A 14,283-nucleotide genomic window follows, 5' to 3' on the forward strand; every position below is an offset into this window, starting at 1 on the left:
AAAACTAATTTGTTTTCTTGCATCTACAGTATATAATGGCTGTTGGGGAGGGCGTGTTGTTAACCACTGGGAGCGAGTTACTATTGCCTCAACATGAGCACATTTAAACATTTTTAGTGTGGGAGGTATATATGTAAAGTGTTTTAATGTATTTTTTCGTCAAGTGAAATCAGGGGTGCGAGTTACATGCAAGGGCAAGTCATATTCGACGGTAAGCGTTTCGCTGACAAGTCGACATCCTTCTGCTGCTTCCCCTGCTTTGCTGACTTCTATAGTGAGTTACAATGCATAAATATTTTTCTCACTACTGTTTTTTTTTTTTATCAAACCAACATCATAAAAATTAATTTAATAATACAATAATCAATTTTACACTGAATAATATAAATTTTTGTTGATCAGGATGGGGTATGTCAATGAAATTTAGCACAAGTTAATTTAACGATGTTGGCCTGAGCAAACTACAATATTGTAGCATTAGTCCTGTGATTGATAACTAATTTAAATGCGTATATTTGTCAACATGCTACACCGTATACATAAGTGTACTAATACTCTTTATGATTATGCCATAATTAATTATTAATACTTATTTACTAAAATAAATAGCCAAAAGGCTTCACATCGGTGATACAAAATTATATAAATTAAGTGGATATTAAATCCAACATTATTTCAAAGCTGACTGCAGAAACTATAGACGTTTCGTGTGAAATTTGACCAGAGATCTTACGGGAATGCCTCGCCGCCACACTACGAGTTGCCCTAGCTGCTAGAGCTACTCGTAGTATGGCGGCGAGTGTATTCCCGTAAGTTAGCTGGTCAAATTTCCCACGAAAATTCTATTGTTACTGTAGTCGGCTTTGAAAAATTGTTGGATTTAATATCCACTTAATTTGTATAATATTAATACTAATGTTAGTTTAATGTATGAACTTTAAAAAAATGGGAAAGATATTTACTAATAAGTTTGTTGGGACTGGGCCCTCATCTTATAAAAAAAGAATTGAGAACCACTGATCCTTAGTATTCCCCGACTTTTCCCTTTTCTAATCACACGTGTGTTCATTATGCATTTCACACAGGGCATCCGCCAGTAGGCAGAAATAAGCAGTGGCAAGTGCATTATTGTTGCATATGTGCACTGTTTTGTTTTTGCTACTGGAAATGGGAATTATGAAGATAATTTAATTTAGGCATATAATAAAATGTTGATTTTTTGAAACTATAAAAAAATGCATTTGATTTAAGTTTTGAATTAGTTTGTTACAGTTCTACTGAACATGGCTGGCAAAAATAAAAAACGAAAATTATCACAGTCAAGCAGCTGAGAGTTCCAAAGTTGGTGGACTGAAGAGTATGGCATGATTAACAAAGACAATAAAGCAATATGCGTTTTATGTTCTGGGACAGTTGTGTGCAGAACGTCGTCAGTAAAAATGGCATTATGAGACAAACCATAAATCGCTCCTTGAGAAAAGCAAGGACGAAGAGAAAGAATTTATTGCTCGGGTAATTAAAAGTAGAAATATTCAGTCAACAACCCTAATGAAATTTATCGGCAGTTGTTCAAATATATAACTGCTGCTAGTTTTTTTGCCTCAAATGTAATTGCCAAACACGGGAAACTTTTTAGATTTAGAGAAAATCTTTTAGTTATGGGGAATATATAAAAGAAGCATGTGTTATATCGTCTGTGCCATTGTTATATATTTATTTATAGTGTTTATACTTACTTTATATTTCTTGATTTAATCCTTTCTTATTTTAACCTTATTCAGTTTTAAGTCCTACCAGCGGCTCTATTGTATGTCGCTGCTTTACCCTTGAATATATCTTGTTCTACCACTAAATAGCCCTCCTTCTAATCTACTGCCGTGCCCTTAAAATATTAATTCAGTTTATCTCCTCTTCGGATATTGGAAAAATTTATATTATGCTGTGCGAGCTAACATCCTATAACAGAGGGGGACTCTTGTTCAGGGAAATAATTCTAAATTCAAAAGGGATACACACAATAATTAATCTCACGCTAGTGCTGTGCAGATTCAGTTAGCAGCCGTGACTCAAATCTCACCTAAGCAATTATATTTAAATTCCTTGCCACCAAAAGGTTCTATTTCATAAGTGGTGGTTTAAATTCGTAATCAGGCTTAAACTCAGGTATATGGTACAAAACATGTTTATTGGAAAAACATAAAACATTTACAGTTAAGAAAATTCAAATACTCAATGGATCAAAATTCACTCTAAGTTAAGGTTCATACTAAATCACAATGAATCTGAGTATGCTAAGTCCTTCAATTACGAAATGATAAGATTAGGTGTAAGCATAACACTACTAGGATATAATTCCTTTCACAAGTTATTCACAGAACACGCATTGAACACTTTCATTAATACTCTATCAATAACTATCTTAATTCTAAATTTCATTAAGCAAGCCTAGCCATTCTCAATCAAAATACTGCCTATCAACAATTCTTGTTTGTTCCACAGGGTCTTAATTAATTCAGTCAAACTCTTACTTTAAAGTTCTCTACTAGTGTCCTTTAGTTTACAGTATACACAAATTTCTTATTCTTCCAAGTGATTTTTAACATAGAATGAAAATCTTTACATTACCGGACCCTTTCAGATTTCATGCCGCCATCTCATGTAGATCCGGATTACCTTACTGTATATTCATCGGCCGTCTTTTTGCCTGGCGATGCACTACGCTTTCTTTTAATCGTTTCTGACTGTGGTGAGCTGTCTACCGCTCCGCAGGAAACTTTCTCTGATGGGACATTCTGCTAAGGCTCGATTCTACATAGGCTGTCATATCGTGATCAGCTCCGCTTGGAGACCTTCAAGCGTTCTCAAGAAAAGAATCCGCCATCACCGTAGTCGATCCACCGCTCTCTCACGACTCCCCAGACAAACCTCCTAAAACTCGAATCCAGGAACCAAAAAGAAAAGCCCTGTAAAATGGTGCACTTTGTCTTTTATTCACCCTTATCGGGAGGGAATTTAGCTTGGATTAGCTCTAAGGATTCTTTGAGTGGGACATTTGTGAATAAGGAGGATTCCCCCACATACAACCTAGCTAAACATTTGGCCAAAGCTCTCTCACACTATACTGGCAACACACCTTCATACATAAAAAAACTCAGCCCACTTCAAAGCCAGCATAGAAAACCTTACACTCAAACACACTAACATAATGGTCAGTTTTGATGTCTCCTCCTTATTCACAAATGTCCCACTCAAAGAATCCTTAGAGCTAATCCAAGCTAAATTTCCTCCCGATATCACAGCCCTATTTCAGTTGATAATGAACTCAGGCTATTTTGTTTAGCAAGGAAAATTCTACAAACAAATAGAGGAGACAGCCATGGGTTCTCCACTCTCCCCACCCTTGGTCAACTTTTATATGGAGACTTTTGAAGAGAAAGCCTTAACCTCTGCCCCACAAAAACCAACCATTTGGCTTCGCTATGTAGATGATGTATTCGCTATTTGGCCACATGGCTCTGATGCACTCCTCTCCTTCTTAACGCACTTAAACAACCAACACCCCAGAATCAAATTCACCTTGGAAGAGGAAAAAAAACAACTGCATTCCTTTCTTAGACACACTAGTCACCCGCCAACCTGATGGAACCTTGGTTTTCTCAGTATATAGAAAACCCACCCATACAGGCAGATACATTCACCAACAATCCCACCACCCCTCCTCACAACAATATGGAGTCATTAAGACACTACACAAGATGGCTAAACTTATCTGCTCGAATGACAATGCCCTAACCACAAAACTAAACCACATTCTCAACACTTTCTCAGCCAATGGCTCCCCCCCCCCCCAAAAAAAATCCAAAAAATATTGAAACCAGTAAACCCCCCCCCCCCACACACACACAACAAGGATTACTCTAAATCCATCACCATACCTTATATCTGAGGTGCCTCGGAAAAAAAATCACAAAAATCCTAAAAAAACATAACGTAACTTCTTGTTACAAACCATATAAAAAATTGGCATCCCTTACCCGCTCAACTAAAGACCAACCTCCCCCCCAGACCTACCTGGTGTATACCAGGTCCTTTGCAGCTGTAAGCTGTCCTTATTTTGGCCAAACAGGCAGGACAGCAAATATCAGAATTTTAGAACACAAGGACTACATCCGGTTTCATCAGTACACCCCCTCTGGTCTTGCTGACCATTGCGCTGGATACCTGCCATAGAATATGGTGGAAGAAAGCCAGGATAATACACCGTAGCAAATACAGATATGAAAGGCTTTTCATAGAATCAGCTTCAGCCCTAAGAAACGATCCAAACCTCAACAAATTTGGCTGCATGAGACTTCCTCAAATTTGAGAAACCTACATCAGAAGACCTTCAGCCCAATCGCCCAAGAATACCAACATTGCCCGCTAGAGGGCACCATCAGGACTTTAGGAGAAATAATAGCTTCATACTTCTTCCTCACTTATTGTTTTGTTGTGCCTGCGTGCACGTGTTTTGTACTTAAGTTCTTGAAAATGGCAACGCGATGTTGCCGAAATATAAAAATATATTAAAATTTATTTTAATGTATATCCTAGTACGGTGTAATTTCCTTAAATAATATAGTGAAAATGCCTCTGGTTGGTGGGAGTGATCATCTGCATCTCACTTGAGAAGTGACTAAGTTTATGAATGTTCCATTCAGAAACGTTTACATGTGCTGAACTACAAAGCAGGAAATTATGACCAACAGAGGAGTATACTGAGTTCAGTGGAATGGTATTTTTTTGCTGGATGGGCAGAATATTGACAGTTCATATTTAATGTTTGGAAAATACTTAGATGATTCAATAGCAGAAGTGTCAGAGTCAAAGTCTATTTATCCAAAGAATAAATAGGATAGGAGTCAAATGGATATGTAATCTTATTAAACAAGAGATTTGTAAGAAACAGATGATGTGGAAGGAATACTGCGTGCATAAGGATGATGTCCTCTTATGAAAATGATAAGCAGCAAGCTAGAATTGTCACCAGCTGTTGCATGGAAAGCTAAGCCTCGATGAGTCCCTGATTACTTGGAGGTTTCTCTTAATAATTTATTTATTCATATGGAGTTTCCTCCCTTTTCTCCCCCGTCCCTATTGGGGTGAGTTGAGCCCTCTCATTGGGGGGGGGTTAAGTATTTATGGCTGTAGATCCGTTGTCCAGGGTGCCAGTTTGCCTGCTTGCAGGATGTGTGTGTGGGGGGGAAACCCTGCTGTCCATGCCCAAGACCGGCTAACTTGGCTATGGCTGAGGAAGATCCTTAAGCTCTTCACGTCGGCGACGGAAATCGAGCCCAGGACACTCCTTCCCCAGGTATATGGTTGTGAAGTGCATAGCCACTAGGCTAACTGCACGGACCTCTTAATAATAATAATGTGTGACACCTTTTGAATACTTGTAAATGGGAGATATATGATTTCTGCATTACTTCAATCTGATATGTCTCCTGAATCTGGCTTGCACTGATGAGACCTCAATAAAGGTTGAAACTGGTCTGGGTGGTGGCCATTCGTATAATGCATAGTATTATACATCTACTTTTTGGCATTTTAGTTTATCAGTCCTGGGGTCTGCTGCTCCTACAATTTTCTTCCACTTATTTCTATCTTGGGTATCCTTTTCCATTCCATCTTCTTCCATATCCCTTTTGATGTTTTCCCACCTTTTCCTCGGTCTTCCATTTCTTTTCTTATCCTCCACTTCATTGCTGACTCTGAATTGGGTGGTCTACCGATCTTCTCCATACATGGCCAACCCACCTCAGTTTAATTTCTCTCACTTTGTCGGTTATATTTATAGCCCACATCTCCTTCCTTATACCTTCGTTCTATAGTATTATGCATATCTGTAAGGATAATGTGCCTCGCATTATGGGATACTGAGGCAATTGATGTGAAGCCTTAATATGCAAGTAGCCCATTGATGAAGTTACTTCACATGCAAACTTTGTTTGCTTATGCTTTAATAAAGGATGAAACCAAGAATATAATTTCTTGGCATTTTTAACTTAGTATAACCAAGTAAAAACCCTCAATAATTGTCTTGGGTGGCGCTAAGATCTGAGAATTCAGAAGTATTCAGTGAGGGAGGATGTGAAGAAGTTGTTGAATGAAGAAAAAATGAAGAGGAAGAAATTGAAGATTGTAAGTCTCTTTACTGTGTGCAGAAGGAATGATGCAGAGTTTGTGGACCTGTGGTTTGAGTTTGACCAAAAGAAGGATATTTATAATGCTGATGGACTGCATCTATGGTGGATAATGTGTGTGAAGGCACCCATGAAGCGAGTGAGCGTCAGAATGATCAATACATGCAGAATATAGTCTCAAGTAAAAATATTGAATAGAGTGGTCAATGCAGAAAGTAAAGATGTTTGGGGGGCCTAAAGAAATACTCCAGTTTCTATATACCAATGCCAGAAGTATCAGGAACAACAGGTAGGAGTTTTGACATCGGTTAATGCAACCTCTCCAAAAGTTATAGGCATTAGTGAGTCTTGGCAAACAGCAGCTGACGTAGTTACAGGGATAGATGTTGAAGGGCTTAGTACTTTCAGGGAAGATAGATGGAGGGGGGGGGGGATTGCTGATGATAGCAGATGAATTGCTGCAAAAGAATAGGAGATATGGGGGAGGGGGCTGTTCATTTGACACATTCTGGTGTTAGATCAAAGCCAGTAAGACAAAATGTATGGTTGGTTGGTTGCTGCTATATGCCAGGCGGTTCCAGAGATGATCTGGAGGATATCCATAAGCAGATTAGTGCAATGAGTGCAAGTCGAGTAATTGTTATTGGGGACTTCAAAGACATAATTGGAAGAAGGATTGATCAAATGGCAGTTAGGAAATGGAATTTATACATACTGAGATAATTACTTGAGGCAGAATGTGATTGAGGGACACAGTATTGGATCTACTCATAGGATCAGAAGATATGTCCGTAACTAAGGTGGCCATATTGCTTCCGATTGTGGAAAATGACCAGTTTTGACTTGGTAGATTGTAAAAAAATTAGGAATATTTTGTCAAGAAGAGGTATATGTGGAACTACAATTCAGGTGATTCAGCTGTACCATGGGAGAAAACCCTGGAAGGGATAAATGTTAGTCGTGCATGGCAGATAGTTGAAACTTGGGATGTTGGGATAAATAGATCATAAGCAACATACCACATTGATGGAACTGCACTCCAGGAAATAGATGAAGCTAGGGATATAGGATTGTAGTAGACACAGAGTTGAAATATAGAGGATATATTGCTAAGGTTGCTAATGTATCTTATAAGATTACTCGGCTGTTGAAGAACACAGTAACAAGTAGAGATAAAGAAGTTGCTATTCCTCTGTATAAGTCCTTGATATGCCCACATCTACCGTGTTCAGATCTGGTCTCCTTGGGAATGAGGAAGTGGGGGAGAAGATTCAGAGGTGAGCAACCAAAATGGTGAGTGGTTTGTGGAACATTCTCTATGAAGATAGGTGGAGAGTATGTGTGGGTTGCAGATGTTGGTTGATAGTTGTAAAAGAGGTTATATTTTAGAAACATTTAAGTTACTTAAAGGGTGTTATTATGATTGGTGCTGGGGAAATGTTTTAACACTTGGCTGGAGGAGGTAGAACAAAAGGGTCATCCTTGGCAGTTGAGTAAAAGTGTGGTTAGTAGAGAACTAGACTTTTTACTTGGAGAGTTGTGAATGAATGGAATTGGTTGCCAGAGTTAGTTGTTAGCGATTTGTCTTTTAATGTTTAAGGAGAAATATGATGGATTATGTGGATAGTTTGGGTCTCCTGCAACGAGTCTTCAGAGACCATGGAGGTAGTGGTAGACATGGGGACAGAACAGGAAGTCGTACTTGGCAGTTGAACAAAAGTGTACAATGATAATAATAAAAACGATTGTAATGTCTCCTAAAATAAGTGATATTTTAATTTACTCAAACTGTATGATGACATCTCATAATGATAACACATCAATAACTGCACACCTTGGGATCAGGTTACAGAAGTTTTTTGAATTGGAAAATGTGATAAAAAGTAAAACGCGTGTGTGACATATTACTTATACTGAATGTAAATGGTCACATTCATTTTCTGTGTGCAAGTCAGCAGTGTTTTTTCTTGCTGTGCACAAAACTGGTATTGGTTTTTTTTTTTGTAATGGTGCTGGTGTAATTTTTGAATTGAAAATCAACAAGATACCATAGCAGCAAGCAGATGTTTGCATTCACTGTCAGGAATCATCACAGCTATGGGTGTTTTCAGTAACACTTGCAGTGGCTGAAGTGGTAAGTTAGTCGTGGCTGTAAACAGGATGTTTGCATATGCTTTCCAACCAACAGGCTTCAGGTTTAAATCATGCTGTTGGCATGTGTGTATATGAGAATATCTTTAAATTGTAGATTAATTTTATTGCTCAGTGTGAGATCACTGCCTTGTTCATGTAAAACCTAAAGTGACTTGAAAAGTTCCATGTTTGATCTTTATGGTTTCCAGTCCAGGTAATAAATGAATGAAAAATACCAACAAATTATAAAAATAATAATAATAATAATAATAAAATAAAATCAGAAATGTATGCATAACCTATTCGTGGTACTAACAAACTAGAAGTTTACAGCCTTTTGTGGATTATCTTATATTTTAAGTTACTCAAGCTGTATAAACACAACACTTTACGATTGCTCTGTTAGAAAGCTGGACAATAACCGCTTCCACAAAAGAGTGAGATCATTTTTAATCTTTCAAGACACTGTTATAATTAATGGAAATTTTCTGTTCATTTTTGAAAGATTTCACTGTAGTTGCAGTGATGAATGCTTGAAATATTAGGATGAAATATTTAGGGGTAGGAATTACTTGAAATAAAGAATTTCATTTTGAATGCATTAAATGTTAAATTTTGATAAGTAGAAATTTTTGAATGCATTAAATGTAACGTACCCTTTTTTCAGACAACCTATTTCTGCCTAATGTACAGTACGATAAGAGCAATGTGTGTATTATTTGCAAGATATAGTTAGCCAATTCTGCATTATATTAATATTCTTTATAGGAGACATAAATTATTCATGAAGTTACTTCATTACTTTTAAATGTGTTATTTTTTTTTTTTTTGTTAATCTTAGTTGAAAATCCATTATTTTTTCTTCTCTTCTCAGGAATCAAAGGGGATATTATTGCAGCTTGAAGAGCATCTAAAAGAAAAGCAGATGATGGAAACACGAATTATCAGCCAAGTGCAGAATAAGAATGATCTACTGAAAGAGGAGAACAAAGTTAAAAAAAACTTGGAGAAAAATATACGAGAGGTTATTTATTCTCTTTTCAATGCTTATTATAATGATTTGTATGCTTAGTTTTCAGATTCACCGATTTAAAATAAAAAATAATTTAATTCCTCTAATACATCATCATTCTTTCAGAAATTTTGGCTCAGTGGCCTGTCCTGGTCTCATTCCATCTTTTCCTTGGTTGTCCCTGACTTATTTCCTCCAACTGGGTGGTATTGGAGTGTCTTTTTTGGTAGTCTTGAACAGTCTATTATTTTAATATGTTCAATCCACTTCGTTTGGAATTTGTATACCTTGTTGAATACACGTCTGTCGAATACATGTCTATTTTTAGTCCTTCACGTATTTCTCTGCTGGCATTTTTTTTTGTCCCAGAGAGTATAGCCTGCTATCCTTAATATGTATTTCATTTCTCAGTTTCTATTCTTTTTTATTTTTTTTTCCAGCAAAACATATGGTCTATAATTCATTTCCATATAGTAGAGAAGGCTTTGCCAAAATTTTGTAACTCTTATTCTTGTATACTTCTGAACATGATTAGATTTGGAAATCATTCCTGTTATCTTTAGAAAATTTGAAATTTTAATGTTAGTGTCAGATTCTTTTGTATATGGCACAGCACTTCCAAGGTATTTGAATCAGTTAATTTGTTCTAAAATATTATTTTCAATCATGATTTTACTTTGATTGGAAATGGTCCTTTAAAAGCCATGATTTTTGTTTTGTCTATTGATATTTGCATTCCAGATTCTTTAGCAATAATGTTTAATTTCTTGAGTTCATCTTTACTTCATGCTATGATTATCTGGTCATCTGCAAACAAAAGGGTATTAGGTATAGTTCCATGATTCAGTTTAATTGTCAGTTTTATATATTTCTTCAATTTCTATTTCAATTATTATTTCATCTATGTAGAGATATGAAATACAAGTAGTGGCATCTTTTATGGACTCCTCTGTTTATTGATTCCCATTCTGTAACCTTTTCATTGATTTTTACAACTATTTGAGTGTTTGATACATGTTAGTTATTACTGCAACAACTGTTTTGAAATGCTTAGATTCATGACTCTGATACACTTGACTGACATAGTAAACTTGTTGGGACCTGTGGGTTAGTTTATTGCATAGTTTGCTATGCTGTATTTATTTATCTTTTTTTTTTCCTCCCCCACAGCATCCTACCAGTCAGTTTCTTATTATTGTACTGACATCTCCATGCAGTACGATGATGCGTTGTGGGAGACCCAAATTATCCATACGGTCTATCATACCTATCCTTGAACTCATTAACAAACAAAGCCCTATCAGTTAACTCTGCCAGCCCATCCAATTCATTCACAGTTTTCCAAGCAAAAATTCTATTTTTCACAACCTTACTAATAACCCCTTTACCCAACTTCCAGGCATGACCTCTTGTTCTTCCCCCTCTTGTCAAGTGCTGAAACATTTCCCCTGCATTAAACCTATAAAATCCTCTAAGTAACTTAAATGTTTCTATCATATCCTCTCTTTTACACCTATCAACCAACTTCTGAAATTCACACACCCTCAATTCATCCTTATCAGTAACAGTACACAAACCACTCACCATGTTGGTAACTTTCCTCTGAATCCTTTCCACCATTTCCTCATGCCCAAGGCCTTATAATAATGACTTCCTTATCTCTACTTGTTAGTGTGTTCTTCAATAGCCTAGTAATCTTATGAGCTACATTAACAACTTTAACAATATGTCCTCTAAACTTCAACTCTCTGTCTACCACCACACTTAAATCCATATCTTCATCTGTTTCCTGGAGTACAGTTACATTAACATGTTACACTGCTTGTAATAGATTTATCCCAAAATGCATAACTTTACATTTCTCCACATTAAACTATCACCTATTATTTTTTGCCTGTACTGACAGCCTACAAGCTGCATCCTGCAAGCTCTCTACATCACCATGATTAACTATTACTCTACCCAACTATGCATCATCAGCAAACAACTGAATATCTCCCTTCAAATTATTTCCTATATTATTTATGTACAAATTAAACAGACAGTAGGTGGTGCAAGGCTGTGGCACACTACTAGTTACCTGCCTTCTGGATTCTGCTCCTTTGTATACTACTTTTTGGTATCTGTCCACCAGCCATCCTGGTGCTCTATTCTGACAGACCGCTCCTGTGGCTCTGTTATAAAAAAGTTAGCAAATTAAGACATGACTGACCTTTCACAAAGCTATGTTGCTCATTGTAGAGTATCTTATTCTTATCCACCCGTTATTGAATTCTCTTCTTGACCAATTTTTCCAGTTATTTTACCACCACTTCTGAGATACTGATTTTTCTATAGTTTGCTACTGCAGTATTGTAACCTCCCTTATGCAAGGGAATTATTTTGTCCTCTTTTCACTCTCTTGGAACTCTACCAGCAGAGCTGAGATTTAATTATAGAGCTTATTCAGAGGCATTGCCAGTTCCCTTGCACTTTCTTGCAAAACACGAGCTGATATCCTATCTAATGCGACAACTGTGTTTACATTGCGATTCTGCAATATACTAGAAACCTCCAATTCATCTATTTCTGTTCCCACATAAGTCTGTCACATATCATAGCATTAATGTCTCTTTGATGATGTATCCTTGCAAAGTGGTCATTCGTAGCTGAACAATTTTATAAACATTATTTATCATGTTGATGACTAGTAGAGAAAACACATATCAAAAAGTAACAAAATTTATTTAGCTGATTAGATTACCAAGTCATTCTATATTCAGTCACATAGTAGCTAGGATCAAACAATATTGGGATATGTTGGGACACTACTGGGATAAGAAAAATCAAAAACAATATTCCGTTAAGATCCTTAAAAAAACATGATATACAGTTGCTAAAAATTTCCCAACTTTTGGATGTGAATAGTCCATCATTGAAGTTGGGATAATGCAGAAGAACCTTGGCATTCTCCTTGATGAGGCATTCAGGTTTTTGGGTGATTCTGTGTAGCAATTTGATATCATTCTTCAGGAATGATGTAAAGCTGATGTTGTGGTTAGCTGATGTATCTAATGTAAAATGTGTGAGTTGGGAAAGAAGCTTATTGACATATTTCTTGAAGAGATGGAAGTTGTGGTTCTTTGTGAGCACTTAATGAGGATGGCTGTTCTACAGGATACACATAGATGAAATAAAAGTGAAATAGAAGAAAGTTTAGCATGTTTGCCCTTCTACATAAAAGAGAATATTGGACAGCTACTGCTTGTTTGTGAGAGATGGATCATTCAGAGAACCAAATTGCTCTGTTCTGAACAGCACTGAGAATTTTTAGGGAGGATTTTAATGCAACATCTAAAATATGTGAGCAGTATTCCAAGAATGAGTGCATTTGGAATTTATATAGAGTAGGTTTGGTGGATGATAAACAGCTTTTCTTCCAGCTAAAGAAAAGAATGCCTTGTGTTTATTGATGTGATTATGCTTAGAGAGGTTGGAGATAAAGGTTACTCAAAGGGGAGAGATGTAGTTAAACTAAACGTAAGGGTAATTAAACTGAGATTCCTTTTTTGAGAGAAAACATGACTTCTTTTTGGTGGAATTGAAGTTGAGCTTGGTTACCTTTGCCCCATTGAAGGATGGTACGGAGGATATTATTATTGTTATTAATAGATACCTCCATTGAGTCAGGGACTCATCGAGGGAGGCCACATAGTACATGCACCAGCTGTTATACTTGTTCTTGAATTCATTCACACTGCTTTTATACATGACTTCCAATCGAAATCCATTCCAATAATGCACGCTCTATGAGAGAAAAATCTAGATCTCACAGATTTCTTGGCAGCATTCATTCTTAGATGACAAAGATGCCCTCTCGTCCTTCTCCTACCTTCCATAAAATGAAAAAATTCATTAAACTAAAATTCTGTGTGACCCTTTCAGAAGTTTGCAAGTCTCAATCATATCACACCCTGTTTCTCCTGTTTGTAAGTTCACAGTTCAGAAATTCTTAATCTCCCTTCATAATCAGTATTACAATCCTGATATCATTTTTAACACTCTCCTTTGCACCCTCTCTCTCTCCACTATTAGAACCACATTAGAAAGCAGGAAACCAGACCTGTGCACAATAATCCAAGTGAGGTCTTATAAAGGCATTATAAAGAATAGGCAAAATGACATCCTTATCTTTACATGTGAAAGTTCTTGTATTTGCAATCTTTGCCACATGGCCCCTGAACTACCTATCTACTAACACTCCAAGATCCCTAGCCTCATCAGTTTCTTCTACCTTTATCCCACCGATATAATATGCCATTGGATAGCTAATCACTCGAAAGTGCATGACTTTACATTTACTGACATCCATTTTCCCATGTCCACAAAATTCAGCGCCTATTCAAATCATCCTGCAAGTACTGAATATCAGCTGCATTCCTGATTACCCTACCCATCTTTGCATCATCAGCAAATAGTTGTATATCGCCTGTCAAATCGTTTCCAATGTCATTAATGTACAGATTTGTATAACAGTGGACCAAGGACTGATCCTTATGGTACACCACTGATTACCTTGTATCTTGCAGACTCACATTTCCCATATGCCACTTTTTGATATCTGTGAGCAATCCTCTTATCTGTGCTAATATTTTATCAATGGCACAATATGTATTATCATTGCAAAGTATAGATTCACTCTCAACCCATTTCTGAATGTAAAAACTAACCATATTTTCCCAAATCTTCATCACTACTCCTGAGATATTGATTGGTCTTTGCACGGCACTTGTGCAATGGGATTACCATACATTCTTTCCGCTCATGTGGAATATTTCCTGTTGTGAGACTCAAATTATATAGTCTGGTTAAAGAAATAGCCAGTTTTGGCTGAACACTTGTTTAGCACCCATGCTGATGTCCCATCAGCCTCTGTTGCTGAATTGTTATTCAGTTTATGCAACATCTCTAATA

General features: G+C 36.7%; 1 protein-coding gene across 3 annotated transcripts in view; it reads left to right on the top strand.

Moving 5' to 3' along the window:
- SMC2 (structural maintenance of chromosomes 2) overlaps positions 1 to 14,283 on the top strand; it is a 555,382-nt gene that overhangs the window by 111,888 nt on the left and 429,211 nt on the right. For all 3 annotated transcript variants that reach the window (XM_090401108.1, XM_090401106.1, XM_090401107.1), the window contains one exon: positions 9,193 to 9,342. In XM_090401108.1, coding sequence (XP_090257234.1) covers positions 9,193 to 9,342 — 150 coding nt within the window. The remainder of the gene's footprint in view (positions 1 to 9,192; positions 9,343 to 14,283) is intronic.

This window comes from Typopeltis vanoorti, chromosome 12 (genome assembly GCF_054136105.1).
Source record: "Typopeltis vanoorti isolate ZY-2024b chromosome 12, IOZ_Tvanoo_1.0, whole genome shotgun sequence".
Classification (NCBI taxonomy): domain Eukaryota; kingdom Metazoa; phylum Arthropoda; class Arachnida; order Uropygi; family Thelyphonidae; genus Typopeltis; species Typopeltis vanoorti.